The sequence below is a fragment of the Callorhinchus milii genome, unplaced genomic scaffold (assembly GCF_018977255.1).
Source record: "Callorhinchus milii isolate IMCB2004 unplaced genomic scaffold, IMCB_Cmil_1.0 Scaffold1, whole genome shotgun sequence".
Classification (NCBI taxonomy): Eukaryota; Metazoa; Chordata; class Chondrichthyes; order Chimaeriformes; family Callorhinchidae; genus Callorhinchus; species Callorhinchus milii.
Genome location: NW_024704742.1, coordinates 113,658,020 through 113,684,400, shown reverse-complemented (window position 1 = coordinate 113,684,400; position 26,381 = coordinate 113,658,020). Strand labels below are relative to the sequence as shown.

The window sequence follows — 26,381 nt, the reverse complement described above, 5'->3', positions numbered from 1 at the left end:
TTTACAAGAATAGTGTGATTAGCTAACTTACAAAAGCAAGAGTTTTTGCAAAGGAAGTTTTAGATTTTTGCCCTTATTACAGTGTAATTCAGGGTGGGATTTTCCATCACAGTCCAGTGACTCTGTTTCCTTTCACTGTTGTAAGGTCTGTTTTTATTAGTTTACAAGTCACATAATCCATTGAAGTTACAGCAGCTCTGTGTCCTTCGATTCTTTGGCCCTTAGGAGTACTTTCAGTCAGGGTTAGTCATATGTGAGAATTTAATTGATTTTAATCTTGCAGAACCCCAGAACAAATTTCCTGCATAAGAGCTAAGAAAGTGACCAGTGAAGGCATTTTGTTCCACCGATCATCTGTGGAGTCTGACATACTCTGTTCACTAAAACATAGTGTTCCTTGTTCGTAATAGGATAGTCCATCGCAATCGAAAGCAAAGATCAATAGTCTTGGCGTTTTGGCAAGTGATAGATCCTTTGTTTATTTAATTACCGAGAGAACATTGATATCAGTAAGCACAACATTTGGATACTTTAACTGCTGATATCCACAGTTTACTTTTGTTTGTAAACTGAGGCTATCAAAATACTGAAAGGTTTTGAGTAACTACATAGGGCTTATTTTCACTGATCAGCGAGGTAACATATATGGCATAGAATCATAAACATTTACAACACGGAAGAAGGCTATTCAGCCCATTTATCACCAGAAGAAAAATTGAGGGTAGAAATTTTCTTTTACCCAGAAGTGAGAGACCTGGGTTCGATTCCCAGCAGTGGGAAACCTTGGCCAAGTTTCCTTACTCCACACGCCTGATAATAATCCCTCAAGAAAAAAAAGTAATAACAATTTGGTCACTCAATCGATGAGTGTTTGTGGGGTACTGCTGTGCGCAATTGGCTGCCGCGTTTCGCCCACAAATATAGTCAATTCACTTTACAGTGTTTTCTGTGAAGCTCTTTGAGACATCTAGAAGATGTGATAAGGCTTTATATCAAATGCAAGGATTATTATTATTATTATTAAGATTGTTAGAATGTGGAATGCCTAACCACAAAAGATGAGTCCTTTATAGTGAAGTTAAAAGCAAATTGGATAACTATTTGAGGAAAATAATATTAAATAGCATGCGGATAGATCAGAGGAATGGAATTAGACCACATTGCTCCAGTAGGGGACCTAACATTATCAAAGATACAATAAAATACATTTTACATTAATATCGTGCCTTTCACATCAGGGAGACGTGATAAAGCACTTTACACAACTACCTGGGCTGTGTGTGTGGGGCGTGGGGGAATGAAGATGGTGGGAAGGGAAGAAAAGGTGACCAAAAGCTGAAGTGCCTAATATCTTCCTTTGCTTTAAGCTTTTCATGATTCGCCCACAAAATACACAGTCAATCCACTCCATAATATATTCTGTGAAGTGCTTTGAGACATCTCAAGGACGTGATGAGGCGCTATATTAAATGTAAGGATTATTATTATGATGATTCTATGGTTCCATTTTCCCGATCTCAATCAGGCGCTGGCACCAAACTGTGTCTGGTTACTTTCTGATCTGAACCGTGAAATGAGGAGGTGGCACTGAGCAGTCAGATCAAAGTTGCTCTGGTCTTTGCTAGTATCGGGATACTTTTGTATTGAGATGCAACAAGCCACAACCTGTCACTTTCTGATCTGAACTGTGAAAGCAGGAGGCACCGACCAGTCTATCTTGGATTACACACGAGGACTAGCCTGTATTCATGTTCAATTTTATTTCCCTGTACTACAAGAGGAAATTATTTGTGCAAACAACATTACTAAAAAGCCGCTACCTCGTCTGAATGACTTCCTGTGCATTGTATAGCATGCAGCTAATGTGTAGACCTGGCTGAGCTTGTTTCCACTTATTTGTTTACAAGGAAATGACGCTTCCTCCTATTGCACATGATGTTCCTGATTTTTTTCCAATCCATTTTTTTTCCTCTATATTTGCATTTGATATTAGTGCCTGTCACGTTAGGAGGACATCGTCACGGGAATTACTGTAAAGTGCAGTAACTGTAATTTGTAGCCGAACGCAGCGGCCGATTTGCACACAGTGGCGAAAATTTGGTCGTTTATGTCATTATTGTTTGTGGGACATTGGTGCGTGCAAATTGGCTGTCGCATTTGCCTATAAAATAATAATAATCCTTGCATTTGATATTGTGCCGAAAATCACATCTTTGAGACGTCTCAAAATACACAATCACTACACTTTACAATAAATTCTAAAAAGATGTCTTCCCAACATGAAAGACACTGTATCAAAAGCAAGGTTTAATATTATTTTATTATTAAATTTATTCTCCTGTAACATGAAAAGAGCCATCCATGAAGGGGGCGGGTGAAGGACTCTGCTATATCAATGCAGCTTTTGAGCTCTTCTGAGTATGTTAGTTGGAGACCCTGGGGTAATAGTCAGAGCTGCATTGATGTTCACAGTAATTGAGAAGAAAATTGCTGCCTTGGTTTGATATAGCTCTCCAGGTGTCTCTGGCCTCATTCTGTACCATGTCCTTCATGAGAAGATACATAATCCCACAACGGCTAAGTGAGTCTGACATATTTCATGGAATCTGACGGGACTTTTGCTGTCAAAATGCCAACAACCAACAGAAAAATGATGGGCCAAAGATTGATTGCAAAATCAATAAATGATTTGCAGCTTGATGTAATACTGCCTCGATCTGCAAATAAAAGACTTAAATAAAACATGTTTTAAAAAATAATAAGCAAATTCTGAAAAAACTGCAATGGTTATGTTATAGTTGGTTTTCTTAACTGACTACTTGTATAATGAACAATACTATCATGCAAACATTTCCATCATCAGGCCATTAATCTTCCATTCAGAATGAACTCAAGCTATGGTAAATGAACTGAGAAAAGGACATGTCCAATTGCACTTGATGATTTTTAACATGTTGTCAACTTCATATAACATTCGCACCGTATTTATACATATGCCCAATACTATAGCTGTTGGAAAATATTCCTCACATTTAGCATGACGTTTTACACTAGAAGTTCCCTTGGTATTGACCAGTTTTCAGAATTTAGAACTTCACACATTGTAGTTTCTGTAACTTGATACACTTCTATAGCAACTTATTTAATGTTGTTCCATTTATTCACAGACTAACTTAAGGAGAAAAATCAGGAGTAAAATGTTCAGGACTGACCCATTTTCATAAGGTTAACTGCAACATAATTCTCTTTAGCAAAACAAAATAAAGAATTCACAGTCAATACAATTAAAGCCAGATGCTAACCAGCTAAAGAGCCCCAGGATAAGGGTCTCTCCATTGTTCTGAAACGGGCACCACTACAATATAAAATCTCCCCAGCTCTGAAGATAACAAAACCCACCATTGTACATGTTTCATGCACTGCGGCTTAAGAGCTGTTCATTTATTAAGTGCGGGGTCACTTGAGTGCTAGATTGGAGTTGGCTGGTACAGTGAATTTCTGTTTATCCTAAGTGACTTTTCATTTGCTGCTTAAGGGTGCTATATTTTTAAGTCTATATATGGCATGCTTATAAAGCTTTGTTTAATGGAACAATGCTGTTCAGTATTTATGATAAGATTTGTTTAGGAGAGATTTATAGAACACTCCAAGTTGGATAATTAAATCAGCTAAACAGGAGTTAGCAATGATGTGTTTATCAAGTATCTTCATTACCATAAAAAGGTTTCTAAGGTACATCATGTATAGATTAAATCTCTTTTGGATAAGATCTATTGCTAGGTCTTATCCAAAATTGATACTGATACACTGGTTGGATGTACGACATGGCAGACAGTGCTTATAGCACTATTGTTACGCTTGATTAGTTGGAGTTCTCATTTAAACTCCTTCAACTTTACCTCCGGGTCTCATTTGGCTTTCCCTCACCTCCGCAACATCGCCCGCCTCCCCTCTACACCAGGTTGCCAAGACCCTCATTCACTCCTTCAACAAGAACAACAACAAAATTACATTTGTGAAGTGCCTTTCACTTCGGGAGGATGTCCCAAGGTGCTGGACAGACAAGAGTTTTTGACCCAAGCTGAGGGTCGGGTGGGGAAGAGTGGAGGGCAGTGGGGGAAGCAGGGAGGTCGAAAGCACAGTCGAAGAGGAGGGTCTTCTCACATCCAAGCTCAATTATTCCAACTCCCTGCTTGCTAGACTCCCCAGATCGATCTCTCAGACAGCTGTGCAAAATGCTTTGAGATGTCCTCCCAACGCGATAAGCACTATATAAATATAAATTGTTACTGAACACGGGGTTGGATTTCAGAATGACACTACACTGTGCACCATTGCATCTTGAAAGCTTATGTTTTTGAAGTTTATTCTTACAATAAATTTACAAATATTAAACTGGAAACTTAATCCAATGTGAAATGTACATAAAAACTTATGTATTTCATTTGTGAGTGGTGGCTTCCTTCTGTACAGCCAGAAAAGAGAAATGTAACTGAAGGGATTTTGGACCTGAGCTAGGGGTCGGGGAGGGTGGAGGGCAGTGGGGGAAGCAGGGAGATCGAAAGCACAGTCGAAGAGGAGGGTCTTCTCACACACTTTGCATGGTTAAACTAGAAAGTTATGTTTAATCCTTTTTTTCCCCTAAATGTTTTTTTTGGTTTTAAAAGTATATTGTCTGAAAAGTGGTCCAGATTGTATCGTTATTTTCGTTAAAAGTTATTCAGAACTTAAAAATAAGTTTTGGGTGAATTGCAAAGTATTCTTATTTTGTAGCCGCTGTTTCTGTAGTACTGTTGCTCCCCTTTTCTTGGGTTTTCTGAATGATTTCCCATTTTTTTTTCCTTTTCTATCAATACTGCTTGCAGAGATTTGCTTAATGCTGTTGATTTTTCTAGTTTTACTTTACATTTGTTTCCTTCTGTTCCCACATCTGGCTACTTGTCACTGTTCAGCCTATTTAGAACACACAGGTAGGATCTTGACCAAAATCTCATGAAACTCATCAGAATGGAAGACAGTGTGAGGCAGCTTTGGGAGTCCAGTATCCAGATTGAGAAAACAGGATGCTTTTAATCAGAGTTGGAAAATTTTACAGCTCCTTTTTGTTTACTTTTTCCCACGGGGAGAGAAAGAAAGTTTAAGTGCATAATTTCAGAAAATCTCTCAAAACAAGAGACCCAGAATTTCACCTTTTAACACCGTTATCTTAATATTTAAGTTCATGCAAAATATCTTGAACATTTGTTTTCTGCAGGTTTTAAGTACTGATTTTAAAAACATTGGGAAATTGTCTTCCAAATTTAAGAGTTTTCCAAAGTTTTGCTTGGTCTTAAAACTTTTAGAGAATGGTCTTAGGCTAAATCCAGATGGAAAAGGCTCAGACCAGATGTGCCTGACAGCCTGACTCAGTTGGTAGTACTCTCGCCTCAGAGTCAGAAGGTTGTGGGTTCAAATCCTGTGTCGGGACTTTGAGATCAGAGTCTAGACCATGGAGTACATGCTGTGAGAGTGCTTCATTGTCAGAGGTGCCATCCTTCAGACAAGATGTTAAACCAAGCTATTGTCTGTCTGCTCAGGTGGACGTTAAAGATCCAATGGCACTATTTGAAAAGAAAAGGTAGTTTATCCCATCGTCCTGACTAACAATCCACCACATAAAATTGGTCATTCACTTCATTGCTGTTTGTTGGGCATTGCTGTATACAAATTGGCTGCCATGTTCACCTAAATACACAGTCACTGAACTTTTGAGATTTGACAACATTTTGGCAACATGATAAGGTGTTGTATCAAATGGAAGGATCACTGTTATAATCAAATAACCTGTATTGCTGCAATAATAATCTAAACCACTGGAGAAGGTTTTACAATTTACGCAGCGAGATTACAATGAAGACCTTTGAATAAACAAACAGCAAGAACATTTTAAATGAGTTAAAAGTAGAGATTGCAGTTATACCATACACATAGTACATAGGATAAAGGATTTAAATTTTAATCATGATCAATCCTAAAAGAAACAAATATTCCCAACTGCTCCACCAATTTAGTGCAAAAAATACATTTTTAAAGCATTGGTAAATGTACTGTAGTAAAGAGCTATTATGCCACAGAACCCGAGGGTTACAATGAAGATGGTGATGCGCAATGTTGCTCTTTGAGGTACATTGGTGAGAATTGGATGTATCAAAGAATTTTTAAAATAACGTTATGGGATGTAGAACATAGGTAGTTTGGGACATATGTGCATGCGACCGCCAGGAAGGTGGAAGGCGAACCAGATGGACCTTGGCCTTTTTAGCATTTCTTATGTTCTTATAAAAATAATCTTTTCTTATGCTGAATCCTATTGTTCAAACATTCAGTGAATTAAATCATGGTAGAATCCCCATGTAACTAACTCACAATTTAGTATTTCCGAGTTGCAGCTATACAATAGAGTGATTAGTAGTATAAATGTGGTCCCAGAACTGCTGGCGCCTGGCCTTAATTTACATCTAATGTTCCCAGCAATTTAAGCCTGATGCAGTGGCAGGTAATGCTTGTAATAGCCTTACAGTATTCACTAATATACATCAGTTCTAATAATAACTATCCATCAGTTTTTAAACTGAAATGAGCTTTCTTGATATCTAAGGAAAACAATCAAAGCTGTGCTTATTAACTCTTTCAAACAAAGGCTGGGTGTGTTTCAGATGGATATGATATCCACAGACAAAATTATGCAGGCAGGCATAATCAAGTAACCCACAGCATGCAATGATTTCTGTATTGTGGGGAGGGGGAGCAGAAGTAGTTAAGAAGAGAGCAAGTAGGATTTTAAAAGTCTGGGAGTGTCTATGCTGACTGCTGCCATAAGATATAGTAAATGAGATGAAACCCATGATAGGGTTGCTTTTGAGTTGTGTGTGAAAGAAATAGGCTTGTATGGCAGACAGTTTGGTCTCAGGAACTTGGATTTCTTTAAGACTACAAAGATAATAGTGATATGAGATACGTCAGAGGGATTGCAATAGTCCTCTCTAATCCCAGTAATTCCTATTTTCTCAAGTGAATACAATCCAATACAAAATTACATTTGTAAAGCGCCTTTCACATCAGGATGTCATACCAAAACACTGAACAGTCAGGGATTAGGCCCTGAGTGGGGTGGGGAGGTTGGGATCACAGAGGGTTGGGATCAGGGTGGGTGGAGGCCAGAGAGGGTAGGAGGGTGGCTGAGAATACAGTAATTTAAATGCAAGAATATTCTTCTATGTATCTTCTAACCAGAGTCAATTATAGGTTATGATTCCCTCTTGATAGCATCAATAACAAGCTGAGTCCCAAAAGGAATAGAGTATATACTCTCTCACTTTTCTGTAAGGATAGAGTTTTAAAAGATAACTCTTTGTCACCGGGTTGAAAGTATCTACCCTAGATATGCTTCCTCTCATTAAGTGCTCAAATATTCACGCTGTACAGAGCATTTCAACATTTATTCCTTACAATTTCATTATAAGTGGTATTCTGCTGCAGAATTATAATTACTCATTAAGAACACAGAAACAGTAGGAAGCCGTTCAGCCCATCCAACCTGTTCCACAGATTATTAGATTATTGCGGATTTTTTTATTTCCATTTCTGTGCCTATTCTCTATTTCACTTAATTCCAATGTTATTACCTATCCTCGTTCCAGCAGTACCCAACACACACTCTGGTGTTCCAAGCCTTGGCTCTTGCCAACCTGTGCCTAATACTATCTGGAATTAGGTAAGCAGGGTGTGTCCTTCCAGGGAGAGAGTGCTCATTGCATTCCAGCAATCTACCTGTAGGATTTCCATGTGTAGATGGGATGCATGGTAATCTCAGTTTGGATTAGATACTCTTTAAGTATGGTGATGGGTTACTGCATGGCTGACCAAAAATAAATTTCAGTTGTTCTGCTGCTACAGCCTTCAGGGACACAGCAATCCAGATTTTCACAGCCCCTAGGAATGTTTCCGATCTCACTTTCTAACCATGTAACAGTACAGTATGTCCATTTGTTTGGATTTTTCTAACAGAGGGCAGAATTGTCCATATCTAGTTGGTTAATTCCCCTCATTATTTTTAATAGTTCAACAACATCCCACCCTAACCTCCTCATCTCTAAGGAATATAACCCAAGATTTCCCAAACTCACATCACAGCTAAGCCTCTTAATTGCAGGTTTTAATCTATTGAATATGCACTGGACATCCGCCACTATTTGGGTTAGGGTTAGGGTTAATCTTCCTCAAATTCAGTTCCCAAAACCATGCCCAGTACTCCAAATTGCTCACTTGCTTCCATCAGGGGATGTTATACTCTTCTCTCATTCAGATTTGCTGAGTCTGAACTCTGTGCTCTGTGTACTTCTTTTTAATTTCCTCACTGAGCCACTGATTATACTGCCTCTCATTCACTCTGTCCCAGAACCTCAAGGCTGTGGCTCAGTTCAAGGCATTCTCACTTCTGGGTCAAAAGGGTCGTAGGTTCAAACGGCACATTGGGACTTGAGTTCATAGTCTAGGCTGACACCCCATTGCAGTACCGGGGAAGTATTGCACTGTTTGAGACATCATTCTTCGAATGTGACATTAAATGAGGTCCCATGTGCCTCTTCTTTAGCTGAATGCTAAACTTACCATAACACTGCAGTATCCACATTACATTCTGGAAATGATGCGGATATCGGGTCTGCAAGGAAATAGGGTCAGTGGCACCTTCTGAACACAGTACACATGCACACGGTACACAGGAAGTGACATTAGCATTGACGAGTAGGCAGCCATTATTTCATCCTTTGTTTTAACACAAGGGTCTGAGCTTATGGATCAAAACCATGGAGTTATAAGAGAGTCTTCCTCTATTGTGTGCAAATATTAGGGGTAAAGTAATCAGGGAGAGGAGAGTTTGCTTATATAGGGAAGTGCTCTGAGGAATTGCACCGCTTTAGATTTTAACAATATCAGTGTACAGAGCAGTAATCTCATTCTAAGATTATCCATGCGTCACCAATTTACTGTGGCCAAGCAGCCTCTATGTAGGTATTATTTTTTCCCCTGATTTTTTCAGATCAGTTTTTCAGGCCCTCAGGCTTAAAGATATGAAGAATACAGGTTAAGACAGTATCTGTAGCATTTCTGTATTTCTTTCACAGCACCAACTGAAAGTCATCCCCTGGACAGCAGCCTACATGAGACTGTTGATGTAGCACCAAGTCGGAAGCGACGCCATCGACAACAAAGGGATCAAGTCGCAGATGCTCCAAAAGTTCCTTGTGAAAATCTGTCACAAGATAAGGGCAGGTAAGTCTTTTCCAAGCCACTGGGATTCTTTCTTTATGACTTTTTAAAACTGTTTTTGCACTTGCATTGCAACATTGTTGTCCATTGTGTGATAAAGGAGGCGTCTGGCCCAGTGGATGGTCAGTGTTGAACAGAATTCCGGATCCATTATTTACAAATCTTTCCTTTGAAAATTGAGTCAGTTGATAGCAGGGAATTGTGGAGGTTATAAACTGCTCTGTAAACTGACTACAACGTCAGCAAAGATTGCATTTATATAGCGTCTTTCATGTCGCATTTGCCTACAAAGTACAATGTACATTTTACAGTACATCCTGCGAGCAGTTTGAGACATCCTCCTGACGTAAAAGGCACTGTATCGGATGCAAGGAGTTTTATTTGTTTTTATCAATTTTATTATCAATAAAGCATTTCAGAGTGAAGGCTTCTGTTTTGGTCAATGATTCAACAACAACAACATTATATAGCACCCCTCACGCAGGGGAGCAATCCAGAGTGCTTGACATTGGTGGAGAATGATGCCGAGCCAGTTGGATGTGAGGAGGTTACCAGAGGCACAGTCGAAGAAGAAGGTCTTCAGGCTTGTAGCAACTGTGTTAACTTAAACTATGGATGCAAGATGGTATGAATCAGCAAACATTTTGCAATATAATTAAATGCACAAGAACATTTTGTTCCAGAATTAACTTTACATGGAACAGATTTTATAGATGGCAGCAACAACTTCAATTGTGCTTCAGTTCAGCTTTGTTCTGCTTTCCTTCATTTTCCTCTGCAGTTAATTAAGCATGGATTTTTTTTAAAAAAGCATTTTAAAGTATCAGATATTTTAATCCTTTATGTTTCATGGTAATCATAACTGTCAGTAAGAATTAATAACTTGACGACGCAGATAAAACCGGCATTATCCTTCCCCTCTCACAACATTCTGCAGCAAACTGGTTACACAAATTAAACTGAGAACCTTTGCTACCAGGGGAAACTCTCGCCCAGCCAGAAAAATGGCTTTAGCCAATGATCCACAAGCTGATGCATTAAAGAAAAGTCTCCATTTAATTCAAAATAAAAACTAGTTTACTTAACCTGTCAATACATTAAACTAGACTCAATGGTAAGTTTCTCTCTAATACTCTTCTCTCATGTACGTTCATTCCGTGTTCTCTTGCATGCTCACAATCTGTGTAATGTATTTGATATTTGACTTCTATCTTGCACATTATCTGAAACAGATTCAGGTAGTTTCACTCATTTTCTGACTTTCTTGTGATTCTACTTCATGTATTCCGCACTGAGTGAAAATAGTGCTTTTTATTTTAAAATCTCATTGTCTCCTTCAAGCCAACCAGTTTAAAAAATCTCAAGACACATACTGAGACACGCATTCAAAATCACTTTTATTTAACTTAAGTTTTACAGCGCTATTACAACGAGATAATAATCCTTACATTTGATATAGCGCCTTTCACTTTGGGAGGATGTTCTCAAAGTGTTTCAAGGTAACAGTATTTTGTAGGCAAGCATGGCAGCTATTTTGCGCACAGCAAAGTCCCACAAACAGCCGTGCAGTGTGTGGCCAATTTTATTGGGGTATTGTTGGCCACCAAACCAGGAGAATCTCCCTTCTCTTTTCAAATAATGCCTTAGCACCTTTAACGTCCGCCTGAACGGGCAGACAGGATTTCAAAGTAATATTGAAAGTTATCGAAAGGAAAGTTTGACTTGTCCTCAAATTTGATGCCACATTACTAGGATACATGGTCAGGGTATTAATAACAAAAAGTTTTTTTTTCCAAGTACTGATCTGGTCGAATGAACTCAAGCCTCTGAACCTACATGATGTGTAGGTTCAGAGGCTGTACTAAACTGTAATACTTAGCTGATCTCAATCAGAATCATTGCCAGAAAGAGTGATGTTGATGGAACTGCTAGATTTCAGCATTGTTGGAGACAGGATGGTGTAGTGTGGTACCTTTGTGTGTGTGTGTGTGTGTGTGTGACAGACAAATTCACTGATTTATAGATATTCGTCTGATGCACAGATTGGTCGGTGTTGTCTTCCCTATGTTTACTGGTGCTATAGGATGTAAAAGAAACCAAAGAGAATAATAAAGTGATACTGGTTGAAATTGAAATGCAGAAACTTGAAAAAGCAGTCAGATCTAGTCAGAGACCTGATACCTTTTGTCCACACTGCTGCCTGAGTCAGAACATGTCTCAGTAGATATCTGAGAACTGTCGAGGTCTATGAACATGTCTCAGTAGAAGTCTGAAAACTGTCAAGGTCTTACGAGCTGTTTGCAATCAGTGATAAGAACATGACACTTCATTCTTCAGCATTTGGGATATCTATATCTGTTATCTTTCTAAGCAAGAAATCCTATTCTGGGCTCCGAATTAGTTATATTTAGATTGGCTCTTCCCAGGAATGCAGTGGAAAGTCTTGAACAAATTTGATTGTTGTTTCATGCAATGAAGAGCTACAGCTACAACAACAACATGCATTTATATAGCGCCCCTCATGCAGGGAGGCGCCCCAGAGTGCTCTAATGCTCATTTGAAATGAATAGTGATCACTGATCAATTACGTGGTGGCAAATGGTGAAACAAATTACTTTTGCACCAAGACTGTAGAATAAAGGGACATTCATTTACAAATACAAAGAACAATTTCAGAACAGACACCGGAGAAGTATTTATTTGCCAGGTAGACAATTAAAGTTAAACAAAACGCAAAATGCTGCAGATGCTGGAGATCTGACTCAAAAACAGAAGTCAACATTTTGGGTCCACGAACCTTCGTCAGAACGTCGGAACGAAGGGTCGTGGACCCGAAACATTGACTCACTTTCCTTTCTCCATAGATGCTCCCTGACCTGCCTAGTGTTCCCAGCGACTTTTGCTTTAGACAATTAAAGTTATAATAACAATAATAATAATCCTTGCATTTGATATAGCGCTTTTCACGTCTTCTAGACATCTCAAAGCACTTCACAGAATAGATTGTAAAGTAAATTGACTGTATATTTGTGGGTGAAATGTGGCAGCCAATTGCACACAGCAGTGTCCCACAAACAGTCGTGGATTGAAGTGACAAATTTATTATTGTTTTTCTTGAGGGATTATTATCAGGCGTGTGGAGTAAGGAAACTTGCCCAAGATTTCACCCTACCGGGTATCGAAACCAGGTCTCTCACTTGTAAAGCGAGCTAACCACTGAGCTACAGGACTGCACAAGTTGCCGGGAAAGGTGGTTGATTCTGGGACACTGGCCTCATTTAAGAAAAACAGTTTGATCCTGTGTTAGAAGGACTATAATGTGGGTATTTTGGAAGGATGAGATAAATTGGGCCAAAGATGCTGCTATGAATCTTCTGAAATAGAATCTGTGGTTGAGAGGATAACAACAGCAGCTTGTTACTTGGCGAACCACAAGTCCTGGAGCCCAGCTATTACCAAAAAACCTTGTGTTGCCACACGTACTAGCACAATCATAGACCACAGACTGGGATAATTAAGCCCAGCAGGAAAAATGCTTTCTGATGGAAATGTAGAATGAGAGATAATGGCCTTTCAACTCTGGAAATAGCATTGATTCTAGTCCACACTGATCGGGTGAATGTCTTCTCTGCCTATAAATTGTAAGTCTCGTATCGGTTTGGGTAGTTCAATTCCAGTTTGTGGTTGATGAAAGATAGCACTAAACTATGCTGTTCATTTGCCACTAATTGTTACTAACCCTGGCAGTCTTAATCAGGAGCCACAGGATAAGATGTCAGCAAGGTGGTTCTGATACTGCAGGAGGAGGAGGAAGCAGCTCTGAAGTTGAAACAACCTGACTTTGCCTTTGTCCATCATCTTTAAATCTCTCAATTCCCTGTTCTGTATTGACTACATTTTTCTCACACTCTCTGAAATATTATTTTTCTTGAAGTATATAAATGCAGGTTGTTAGACCTGAAGCACCTTTTAGAGCAGGTTAGAGAGAGCTTTGCATTTAATTATCCGAAGCCTGACATAAAAATGCTTTATGCTGACACCAACCGGGTGCCTAGGTTCTTAAAATGATAAATGTACCAATTTGCAGCACGAGTATCCTTCATTTTGACCATTAATTCACCAAGAATGTTTTTTTTTGCTGCACTCAAATGTCAATCTTCACAAAATGTCTCCACTCAGAAGCTGCTCCCGATCCTGGAGATCAGCATTTAAGTGAGCTAGATCCAGTACATTGACCAACTCAGTTGGTATCCTATAAAGCAGCCTTCAAATGCTGCCTCCAAAATTTAAACTAAAGTTACTTCTCCACATCCTTAAAACCAAGATGGCATTCATTTTTTTTAACATCCAGAAAGGATCCATGTATTCTGCAGAATTCAGTGGCATTTAGTTGCCATTCTTTAGTTACAGCTCAAAACGTGTGGCATTTCAACAATCTGACACTCACATCAAATAATTATCATACTGAACACATGTATGATCTAACACTGATGTTCTCTCATTCGTTTTCAAGTCATTTAATTCCCTCGCACCTCCCTACCTATCCGACCTGCTTACCCCTCACTCCACCACCCACTGCCTCTGCTCCGGCTTTCTAATTGTCCCTCCGCTCCACTATCGGTGACCGTGCTATCAGCCACTATGCCCTGAAATTCTGGAACTCTCTCCCTCGATCCCTACGCCTTGCTCCCGCCCTAAAGACCTTCCTTTTTCATTGTGCTTACGGTTACCTCCCCCCTCCCTCCCTCCCCCTTGACTTGTTGTCAGACTCTGTCACTACATAAACACAAGTTATTGTTGTCACTCAATTGTCTGAAATGCATTTACCCAGGAATCCCTAATTGGTGTCAGATCATATCAGTTAGTAGCACTCTTGCTTCTGGGTCAGAAGGTTGTGGGTTCAAGACCCACAGCAGGACTTTGAGCTTACAGTCTAATGTAACAACCAGTGCAGTGCTGGGGGAGCACTGCAATTTCAGAGGTACCGCTCTTCTGATGAGACGACAAAGTAAGGTCCCATCTGCCTGTTTGGGTGGACGTCAATGATTGCACGTCACAAGTCAAAAAAAGAAGAGAGTTTCTTCTCATGTCCTGACCAACAATCCCCCAAATAAAATTGGTTATTCGTATCATGGCTTTTTGTGAGACATTGCTAGGTGCAAATTGGCTGCAACGTACACCTAGAAAATGCACATATTCATTTCACTTTACAGTATATCCAGTGAAGTGCATTGAGCTGTCTTGATGATGTGATAAGGTACTATATCAAATACATGTTCTAAGACCAACAATTGGGTTCATTTTGAATTTCAGATTTATTTTTGCACATTCGGTCCATTAAGGCATCTCTAGTCAGTGTCTATTTGTTTCATGTGAAGAATGTGTCAAGCTAATTACAAGATTAAACAAAGTCAACCACAGAAAGTGATTATAACAATTCAATTAAACAGGTAGTGGAACATTTGTACAAGAAAGAACAGTATTCCTGTGGATTAAAATGAGAAACAGCTGCCTGCTGATTTATGGTATGTAAATGATTAAAGGCTTGGCCTAGCACAACACTTTACAGAAAACTCTGTGAAGTGATTTGATAAGATGCTATATCAATTGCAAGGATTACTATTAATGTAATATTCATTCTTGATGGAACAACTTTTACATTTCAACACCAGGTTTGAGGAAGATCGGCAATTTTCATAAGCATTGATAAAGATCAGAGAGAGTACAATTTTGCAGTACTTCTTAACAGGATTTCTTAATTAAGAAATCTGTAAGTCAGTGATGGCAAGCTCCAACTCAGATATATTTTAAGCAGGGTTCCCTTAAGTCAGCGTAATGTGTGGTGTATTTCCTGTTACCGGAAGGAATCGTTGCTAAGATTAAATTAAGAAATCCTGTTAAATGCCGAAAAATTTAGCACATTATTTCCAGTTATTTGCTGTCATCAATCTTGACCGAGTTTGTCGTTTTAGAGCTCGCACTAAATTATTAGATACCCACTTTTGACCTGTGGTATCCCATGCTATCCAAGGCTGCAACTAAAGGGGATGGGTCACTGGCACGTACCTGCATCAGTTGTTGTGCTTCTTCAGTTTCAACGAGGCTGCGATGGTACGAGGCATTCCATCATTAAGGAAAAACAGATATAGAAGTTGTCGAAATGCTTAATGCAAAACAGCAATGATAATGCTTTCTTGTAGCATAAAGTATATCTCTTAACGGGTTTCAACCTGAGCTCTGGCCATATTCGATCACTACAATACGATTTATGTTACATAAATATATATTTATACAGCACCTTTTACATTGGGTGGGTGGGATGTGTCAAAACACTTCACAGTGCTTTGATGATGTGACATTTAGGGGGCTTTCTGAAGTCCTGAAGATTTTTTTCCCACAATGAAGTCCTATTTACATTGCTGTTTTCCAGACCAGTGTTTTTTAACCCTAATGTACTGTTAGTTCCAGGTGTCTCCTTGTAGCTCCTCAAAGTCCAGCAATTGACAAAGGTCAGAGAGACAATTGTGCATCAAACCCATTCCAATTTCCCGAACCAAGCAGAAGTGCAGTGTGTAAGGGCAGACAGCTTGTATTTGAAATGGGAGAATATGGAAGGGCTGAAGTATCTTTCACAAGCATAGGTTGGCAGGGGTTCCTGGTGGCCCAGTTCAACTATTTTATTTTGCAAACCCCCCCTTCCCCTCATGAATAGTAATCAAATTGTTGGAATACATTTTTGCCAAGCATCCACATTGGCCCTCTCAAAATCCACAGGGACCTAAACAAGGAAATGGTCTCATGCAACTCAGATGCTAAGTCCGTTTGCTCCACGTAAAGAAAAAGAGGATTGAATTTAGGGGGGAAAATTACACAAATATTTTGAACATGTAGCTTTCCACTTTGTTCTGTTGATGACCTGCTGTTTTGATCACTGTGGCCATGTCTTCCTCTTTAAACTTAACCTAAGCACTAGACATTTAAGAAATACTTTTGTCAGATGGGCACTAGACTGCGATTTAAAGCAGGTTGGGCGTCTTTCAGTTCATGTGGCAACTGGCCTATGGACAAAATAATTAATAGTTATTTCCATTGGCTGGTGAGTCAGTAATGTGAGGGTACAGATTTAAGATAATCGTAGAAAGAATAAAAGAGATTCAAGAAAGTTTCTTCACAAAGAGGATGGTTGAAATGTGGAATAATGTGCCACAAACTATTGTTGAAGCAGAATCCATAAATTCTTTTAAAGGGAATTAGATGCTTGAAAAAGAGGAATATTAAAAGAGATGGGGAGCGAGCAGGAGAGCAGGATTAGACAAGGTGGTTCAAGTGAAGAAAAGTATCAGTGTAGACTTCATTAGCTATTGGTATGTTTCCATGCTTTAATATATTAAGATATTAGTTTTTTTTAAATTGCAGAAAATTGTTATCAACACAAATACATTCGGAATCCTTTGTATCCTGCAAAAAAATTATATTGTGGAATCCAGTATTATGCTTGTGGAATCATTTGAATTTGTGATCAGTTGTGCTTTATGTGATCAGTTTTATTTTCAACCCCTAAAGTATTAATTTTCTTGTTGTTGCATTAGGAAATTTGTATTCCTACCGGTTGTGTTCCATGCATCAGATAAGGTTTGTAACCTAAGAAATTAGAGATATCATTCCCGTTTACAAGGATTCAGCATCAAACTACATGATTTTTTTTTATTGTGTGAATTTTGTAACCTCCCTTAGGGTTTTCATGCACACACTTACAGCTTGAAACCTTGTTGATTTTATGCTCCTAACCCAAGGCACTTATACCACTGGTAAACCGCTAACCCATCCCAAGCTGAGATCACGTACCTTACCCAGATCAGAGGGTTGAATCTGTGATCTTTCCAGTATGCATGGGTTAGCTGCTCCTCACTGAATTAAACTCACTGAGTTTCTATTTGCTGTACTCTGAGCAACGAGCAAGTGCTATATATAAAAATGTCTACATGTAGACATGGTTTGCATACGGAGCGACATCTTGATATACAGACTTCTCTATTGACTATTTACCATTCAAGGATTGCTCAAATGTTCACAGTATTGAAAGTGACAGTAAAAAAGCAGAGGTTTCACAATAACAACATAATTGAACCCACCACAAAAATGTGGTCCTCATGATTTTTAACAGATGAGAAATGCCCTTCCCGATTCAAGTTTGAGAACGAAGACAGAGCTGCATCACATTTTCACCAGAAAACAGAGAGAGAAACAGATGTCGTAAAGAATAAGGAGAAATTGAACTCTAGGAAAAAAGGATAGCAGCAGAGATGTAATGGAGAATGAGATGAAAGGGATGCAGCCAAATGATAGCAATGAGCAATGGAGATCTGTACAGCATGAAGGAAGGTTGAAGGAGAGAGCAGGTGAAGTGAGATAGATGGCCCAAGGGAAAGGAAAACCTACNAAAAAATGGAATAGAGACAAAAAGAACCTAAGGCAAGAAAAGGTACAGTGGAAAGATCTGAAAGAGATCAGTATGCTTCCAATGTACTTGTGTGCATAATTATGTACAATGTACAATATGCTTCCCGACTCCACTGGCTCCCTATCCTTCAGAGGATCCAGTTCAAGATCCTGGTCCTCACATACAAAGCCCTCCATGGCCTCGCCCCACCCTACCTCTGCGACCTCCTAACCCCCTACCAACCCGCCCATTCCCTCCGCTCAGCCGGCTCCGGCCTGCTACATGGCCCCCTGACCCACCCGCCCCACCATTGGCGGTAAAGCGTTCAGCCACTCTGCCCCCAATCGCTGGAATTCCATCCTCCAGTCACTCCACCTCACCCCTTCCTTTGCCTCCTTCAAGTCCCGCCTCAAGACCCACCTCTTCGACCATGCCATCGGCCACCCCCCTTCCCCTTCCCTCCCTTACACCCCCAACCCCAGCTCGGGTCTGAAATGCTATCCCAACACCTTGGGACGTCCTCCTGACATGAAAGGCGCTATACAAATCTAATCTTGTTGTTGTTGTCGTTAGAATTGTGGAACGTGGATTTCTGCATGTTGCATTCTCACTACACAGTCCATGATATTGGGAAAATATAGGTTTGTGAACTAACTTATTATTAACTTTGCCTTAAGGTGAGTTGGAATAGTGTTTTATCAAATGCACAGCTTTAAATGTGGGTGAAATCACTATATTACAGGCCTAAGATTAGACAATTTGTACATCTGTTGGTCAATACTATTAAATTAGGTGTTCCAGAGGTCATCATACCAAGTAGAGTAACTCCTACAATTTATTTTATTCTTTAATACTTCAGCGCATCATAAAACTTTGATCTTTAGCTATATATTTTCTGTTTTCATTATCTTGATTCTCAAGACTCTTCTCAACCTAGTTCTGTGAATTGCAATGTTTCCTTTCACTGTAAATTTGCTGTACCTAATCTTATCTCCTTTGGGTGGCTGCATAAAGCTATGTTTGGAACAAGTCAGGGTTTGTGGAAACATATGAAATAGAGCATTGAAGAAAAGAGTCCCAAGCAGCGAGCATACATGTACATGCTTAAAACGGCTACCACAGTAGCATATGAAATGATGCTCAAGTACAGCAGTCAGGCCTGATTGATGCTGACGATTAGTTACCTATTCACCAAAGTCAATGTTGTAATGCACGTTAAAAAGAAGGGATTATAGAGCTATGTGATGTGCCAACATTGATGATAAATCTAATTAAAGTTCCTTTGAAAAGTGAAGGGATGAAAGCAAGCCAGTGGGAAATGAGTATCTGGATAATATCTTCCATAATTGCTGTCTTAAGGGGCCACAATAAAGTACTTTTGCCACAAATCATGGTTTTATGACCTCCCCCTCTCCACAATGTATATACATATGCAACCTCGTCCCCTTGAAGAAAATTATTTCAGAACTCAAATTAAGGAGGCCATGAGAACGAGGAGGATTAGGCAGCCTGAGGTCACACTCCAGGGTTCAACTTTTGGAAACTGCTGAATTCACAACCATTCACTGTTCCTAGAGTCGCACCACAGCTTATTCCAGCTCCCACAGTAAGGGAGTGTGCTGTGTGTATTGTATGTTGCTTCTGATTCTAGCACACGTATACTTAAAACATTTTGTTTCCTTTCCTTCCCATGTTCATTTATACACTTTTCAGTTTTTCTTTCCTCTTTCACCCAACCAATGAACATACTTCATAATTGGCTTCTAATACATATTTTGTGGGGTGGGTAGAGGGGCTGGAATCAGAATTTAGGAGATTATTCTTTGTGAGTTTTATATGTGAGTTGTATATGTGAGATCGACTGTTCTGGGATTTGGTAGAATAGTGTTGCAAAATGTATCTGTGTGACTGTGGTCACATCAAGGTCTGATTTGCAAGATTCGTGAAAATAAATCATAAAATGTGTTATACCCAACACCCTATAAACGTTCTCTTGACTGACACGCCAATACAGTGCTAGGAGAGTGCTGCATTGTTGGAGGTGCTGTCCTTCAGATAAGACATTAAAAACTGAGGTCTTGTCTATCTGTAAAGATCCTATTCAAAAAGAGAGGTAGTTTCTCCAGATTATCCAGCAACAAGATAAAATTCATTTCAAACACTTAACCTTTTCTGGAAAATGTTTTGTGTGCAAATTGGCTACAGCATTTGCCTACAAAATACACAGTCATTGCACTTGATAGCAAATCTTGTGAATCGCTTTGATACAACCTCCCAAACTGAAAGGCACTTATCAACTGCAAGGATTATTAGCATCATTCTCCATTTCTACTCTTGTGAAGTTGGCATTAATCGATTAAAAAATACCACAAACTAGACTAGAATTGTTTGCAACAGCTGAATGACATTGTCTGAATCATCCTGGGTAAGTAGGGAGTCACAATGGAATTGATGAGACTTGCAATAGATTGGAGCTTTCCAAATATTGATTTATTTTTGTAAGATTGCTTTATTTGAAAACCATATTCATCAACTCAGTAGGGTTACTTTCTGATTTTTAGAGAGAAATGAAGAGAGAGAAAGCATGAAATGTATCTCTAATTACAGGGCTTGCAGACAGTTTGCTTCACAGTCACAGATAATGAACAGGCTGAATATATTTATAGATTCCTATTAATTTAGTCTATACTCGCAGGAAAACGAGTATTGTTCATAAAGGTGGAATTGATAGGTGGTGTTCTTTTTAGTTGAATATGTGAGGATGTTGTACTAAATAGAAGACAGTTTACAATAGCTATAAAATTTCACTAAGCAGTATATCAAAATACAATCGATTGGGATATTTAAAAGGGAAATAGAGAGGATTGATATTGGGTGTAAAAGGATCTGAAGAAAGAGGAGGGACTAGGAGATCTGTCATAATCTCATAAAATTGCAGCCTAAATTGCCTACTCATATACCTACAAGAAATTGCCTGAATGTAGATTGAGTGCTGAGATCTAATCCACAAACATTTATGTATTTGTGATTCACGCGGTTTCCTTGATATTAAATGATATTGTGCAGTTATTAAAATAAAGAAAACACGAATCTGCTTGCAGTACAGGTTGTCCATGTTCTAATATTGCTATTTGCAAGTCTTCCCCAAAAAACAATTTAATGAGGAAGCAGAATAAATGAGAGACCCTTCACTTGAACTGGCAAGCTGTGCAGAGCCATTGTCTTTATAGATTGCTACTTACTCATTGATGCCAGCCTTCAACCGTGTCATTTCCAGCAAGGTTTTAAATGATTTGATTTTTACATTTTAAAAAATATTAATGGGGGTTCAAAATGACAAAATAAATCTCTTAATTGTTCATCGAGTCATGTGTTTAGGAAATGTGACTTCTCTTCCCTCTCCCATTTTCAAGCTTTTAAAGCGTTATCCAAATATAATGTACCACGTTAATGTAGTGGACAAATCTAATAAGTCCAAAGAAACAACATTCGCTCATTGATGAAATATCATCTCCTCTAGGCTTTGCGCATCCTACAACTAAGCATTGTGTTAGTTTTATGGTGATTTTTGCTCGACCTTTACATTTTAATGTTTATTTTATTGAAAAATTCAAATAATATTTTTTTAGGGGAGATTAATGTTATTTTAGTGGTCAGGAAAAGTTACAGAAAATTGGCAATGGTTTGACTGTGGCATTGTGAATATTGCTACCTACTTCCTGTCTTTCGAGGTACACCTCTGAACTCGCTTCCAATCACCTTCCCCTCCTTACCTCCTTCTGCTCCCACCCTCAACCCAGGTGCCCAGCTAGAATTGTCAAGTACATTGGGATGTCCTCCCAACGTGAAAGGCACTGTTAAAGTATAAATTCTATTGAATTAGCTCATAAAAATCCAATTCAAAAGGTGCAACATAGCTCATTTATAATAGTCAGAGATAGCTTTCAGATTGGTTGGTAGATTCCTTCAGCTTTCATAGGATCATTCCACAAAACTGAAATCCTAGTCAAACAATTCTGAGGAATGAGTGCCTTTTCCCAGCCTTTCACATCAGAAGCACATCTCAAAGCACCTTGCAGGATTCACTGTAAAGTGAAGTGGGACGTCGTCCTGATGTGAAAGGCGCTATATAAAATTACATTTTGTATTATATTGCATTCGTAGGGAAATGCAGCAGGCAATTTGCGCACAGCAATGTCCTGCAAACCGCCATAAAGTGAATGACCAATTTTATTTGAGGGATTGTTTGTCAGGACATCGGAGAAACTCCCTTCTCTTTCCGAATAGTTCCAAGGGATCTTTAACATCCAATTGAACCGGCACATGGGGTCTCAGATTAACGTCACATCCCAGCACTGTCCTGGAATTTCAGCCTAGACTACGTGAGTTCAAAGTCCCTAATTAACTTTGATTTCAATCAAACTGTCTATTCCGAGGTCTAACCTACCCACTGTAGGTTACTGCATGTTAGTGATTCCAGTTTCGTCAGAATATTTAAATAAATACAGCTCAAATTTATTATAATTGATGAGCGTTCCAGAGCTTGGAATAAATGTTTATTATTATTATTATAAATGCAGCAGGCAGATGAGTGAGGTCAAAAGTAATTGAACTGAAGAATTTATTATCTGTCCTCTGCCACACCTATTAATAAACAAGTGTATTTTTGTATTCCTCTGCCATTGAGTATTTGTATATTCAGTGTGTCCTTGGGGAGAGGAAATGGCTAGCCCAGCTACACAGTGTGGCTCCTTCTCGGATTGGTTCCAGGAAGCTGATACTGAGTTTTAAAATGGCTAGCCTAATTGTCAGAAGAAATACCGTATGTGTTCCTACATTACTCAGAAAGGGATGCAGGACCATAATCTATATCAGAACAGCAGGGTGAAGACGCAAGAGAAACTGAGGCAGAAACAAAACAAAACCTTTGATCAAATTTCACAAACCTGTTACTGTTTTCCTGCTTGTTGAAAAAGAAATGATATGATATCAATAAGTAATGGAGAGAAAATACAGAATAAAGAAAATGTGCAGTCTGACTATCAGCTGGAAGCACTGATTTTTTAATTAAGATTCAGGTAGTGTAAAATAAAATGGTTTTCCAAGTGGCAAATCCTAGGAATGCTGTCAGAGACAGCTGGGAAAAGGCACTCATTTCTCGGGATCATTTGACGAGGGTTTCAGTTTTGTGAAAGGATCCTGTAAAAGCTGAGGGCATCGACCAATCTATCTGAAAGCTATCACTGACTATTATAAAATGAGTTATGTTGCACTTATTGAATTGAACTTTTATGAGCTGATGCAATACAATTTATAATTATACAGTGCCTTTCACATTGGGAGGACATCCCAAAGTGCTTGACAATTCTAGCTGGGGTGAGGGTGGGAGCTGAAGGGGGTGAGGAGAGGAAAGTTGACTGGAAGCACGTTCAGAGACGTCCATTTTAAGGCATAATTTGAAAAACATGAGGAAGGTACCAAGTCTGAGAGACCTGGGATTGGAGCTCCTGAGAGTGGGCGCCAAGTGGCTGAAAGCCTGGCTGATCGAAAATTAGTTTTTACGGAACCATTGCTTGATCGAGCAATCCAGGAAACAGGTCACAGGTCATATAGTGCCTCTTATCTGCTTCCATGTTAATCATTTGAAAGAAGTTTAATTATAAACTTTTTCCTAAAATGCACAGGGTTTTGTTTTAGCAATGATGAAATTCTTTGAAATAGTCCTTTTTGATTTTATATTTTCTACTTGACTTTGATTTTGCGATATTTATAATTCAAGGTTGCAAAACATTTTGCTTCCAGTAGGTGCTAAAACCCAGAAAACATATTATTTGAAAGCCGGTGAAATACTTTCATTATTCAGATGAATGAATACAGTTTAATTCCAGTGCGCAAAAAATGCAGATGTGAAATGATCATCTGGTTCTTTTAAACATGAGCACCAGAAATCTCAGCAGGGGCTCAATCATGGTCCATTTATCACTCTATGTGTCATGATTGAATCCATGATTCACGACTCGTGGGGAAGCTCTTCATGCTATATGCACAACATTTATTCTCATGTAAAATATTCATTGTTGTGCAGTGCAGGAAAAGTATCGATAAATACTGAAGGAAAAATAATACTGAAAGGTGCAGGAATAAAAAGGTAAATGATTAGAGAAAATAGCTCCAGTGAAAGAGTTCCCATACACACCCATAGCACAATGGGCTGATTGCTTTCGGTTTATCTTTGACCCAGTTGCTTCCTTTGCTCAGCAGTTCTGCTTCATGTCCCCTGCCCTATCCGTCCCACCATATGTAGGTGAGCTTTCGGCCATTCTAACCCCGCTCTCTGGAACTCGATCCTAGAGTACTTTAGACTCCCGTCTCTCTCCTCTTTCAAGGCACGTCTGAAAGTGCTTTCAGTCATCCTTCCCCTCCCCACACCCGTAGATTCCCACCCTCAGCTCAGGTGCCCGTCCAGTACTGTGAATGCGCTTTGGTTTGTCCTCCCAATGTGAAAGGCACTATTATTTATGTAAAGTCTATCGTAGCTCCTTCTGTGCTGTAAACCTTCTATGAAATTATAAAACTGTAAGGCAGTGCCGGTTGGCATTTTCTCTTGTGAAAGTTTTGCCTTTTTCTCATGCTTTCGATTTGTTTTACACATGAGCTAAGTTTCATGAAATGCAATTCTCCAGTCCTTACTGTTTAATCAGTTGGATTCTAACAGTTTCCTGGAATAAAATTCCCTCAGAAGGGTTTATGTCAATGTTACCTTGCATATGAAGTAATACTTTCCAGTAAGCTGTAGCAACTTGGACTTAATTTAAGCTATTACAAAAATCTCGTCTCTGGAAAACCATACCTAAACCAAATTTTCTTCTTTTAAGAAAATAAAATGTAGCAACAATCAAAAATTCACATTTCTATGCTGTGTACAATGGTAATTTAACATTTCAGTACTTGGAAACAGTTTTCTCAGATGATGGACATTGATGTTAGAATAATAATATTCTGTAGTATTTGGTAAGGCTGTTTGGGTTTGCTATGCAGCTGAAGCCTGAGTAGACTATAAAGATTTCTAAGACAGCCAAATCATTTAGTGAAACATTCTTCTTCATCCAAGACACATATTGTTTGCTAACGGATTTGAGGATCAGTCTAGCAAATTATGTTTGCACATGACACACACCTGTGCCATAAACATTGCCATAGGTAATTATTAACTGTAAGGCAACTACAGTTTGTTACTACAACACTGTTTTGCAGATCACAGATTGATTGGTGACTGAAATTACTTTACGTGTAAAGTTTGCTTACTCCAGAAAGCAAATCTCATCTTTGTAATATTGTTTTGATGTGTTCAAGTATGTCAAGTACGTTTAATGCTTTCAAGGTTGTGGGACATTGCTATGCACAAATTGACTGCCACGTTTGCCCATAAAACATGCAGTCACTCCACTTTACAGTGTATCCTGTGAAATGTTTTGAGATGTCCTCTGAAAATGAAAGAGCTATATCAAATGTAAGGATTATTCAAAATACTTTAGTCAATAATTTCAAGTTTAATAATATTAAAAGCAATCTGTGTACTTTGGCTGTACATTAACACACTCTTCATAGTATAACATAGCACATTCAAGATTTTCAAGGTAATGTTTATACTGAAAATCCTATTATTTAGTTACAAGATCTTGACTGAATTAGTTTCTATGAAAGAAATTTGAATCCCAAACATAATTGAAATGCCCCTTGAGTTAATGTTATTGAGAATCTTGATAGTTAGGCAGAAGCTAGAATGTCTGCAAAATTTTATGAGCAACAGCAAGAAGCTGGATTACGTTCACCTACAAAAATACACAATCATTACACATTACAGTAAATCCCGTGAAGAGCTTTGAGATATCCTCCCAACGTGAAAGGTGTCAAATGGAAAGATTATTATTATTTATTGTTATTTCTTGTCTCCCAGGGCAAATTTTATCTGTTTGTATCTAATAGAATGAAGCAGTCACTATGGGTATCTTTGAATTAATAGTCCTTGCATTTGGTACAGATCCAATAACAACTGAAACATCTCAAAATGCATGGCAGGAAATTGTTGTCAATTGTAGTGACTGTTTTTGTAGGTAAACATGGCAGCCAAGGTTCCACAGACAGCTGTGAAGTGAGATCCCAATTTTACCTGGAGGGTTCAGACTTTCTTCTCTTTTTAAAGAGCATCATAGGACTTAGTGTCCAACTGAACAGGCAGATGGAACCTTGTTTTAGCGTCTTATCTGGAGGATGGCACTTCAGACAATGTGTATTGTGCTGGATTGTCAGCTTAGTCTGTGTGCTCAAACTCCCAATGTGGCACTTAAACCTATAACCTTCTGATCCAGAGCGTATGTAGCCAACCAAATGAGCCAGTATGACAATAGACTTAATAGATTTATTAAAATAGATATTTGTTCATTTTGGAGGGAAAAAAGCTGAATCCACTTGTGAATTGATAGTGAAACAATATTTTAATTATAGATCTCTTTGGTGCTCATCTCTGTAATAATGGCTTGTAGTTAGTGTTGAATAATCGCCTAATCAAAAGCTATTAAAAATACAATTCAATAATTTGTAAAGAAAGCATACAATAGGGACTCCCATCAGA

The 26,381-nt window shown here is 38.8% G+C and overlaps 1 protein-coding gene across 2 annotated transcripts in view; it reads left to right on the top strand.

Annotated features, from left to right (window-relative positions):
• xrcc4 (X-ray repair complementing defective repair in Chinese hamster cells 4) overlaps nucleotides 1-26,381 on the top strand; it is a 235,000-nt gene that overhangs the window by 146,917 nt on the left and 61,702 nt on the right. Inside the window, exon 7 of one of the 2 annotated variants that reach the window (XM_007899745.2) lies at nucleotides 9,165-9,312. The exons of the other annotated variant lie outside the window; for it this stretch is intronic. Coding sequence (XP_007897936.2) covers nucleotides 9,165-9,312 — 148 coding nt within the window. The remainder of the gene's footprint in view (nucleotides 1-9,164; nucleotides 9,313-26,381) is intronic. 2 annotated transcript variants of the gene reach the window in all.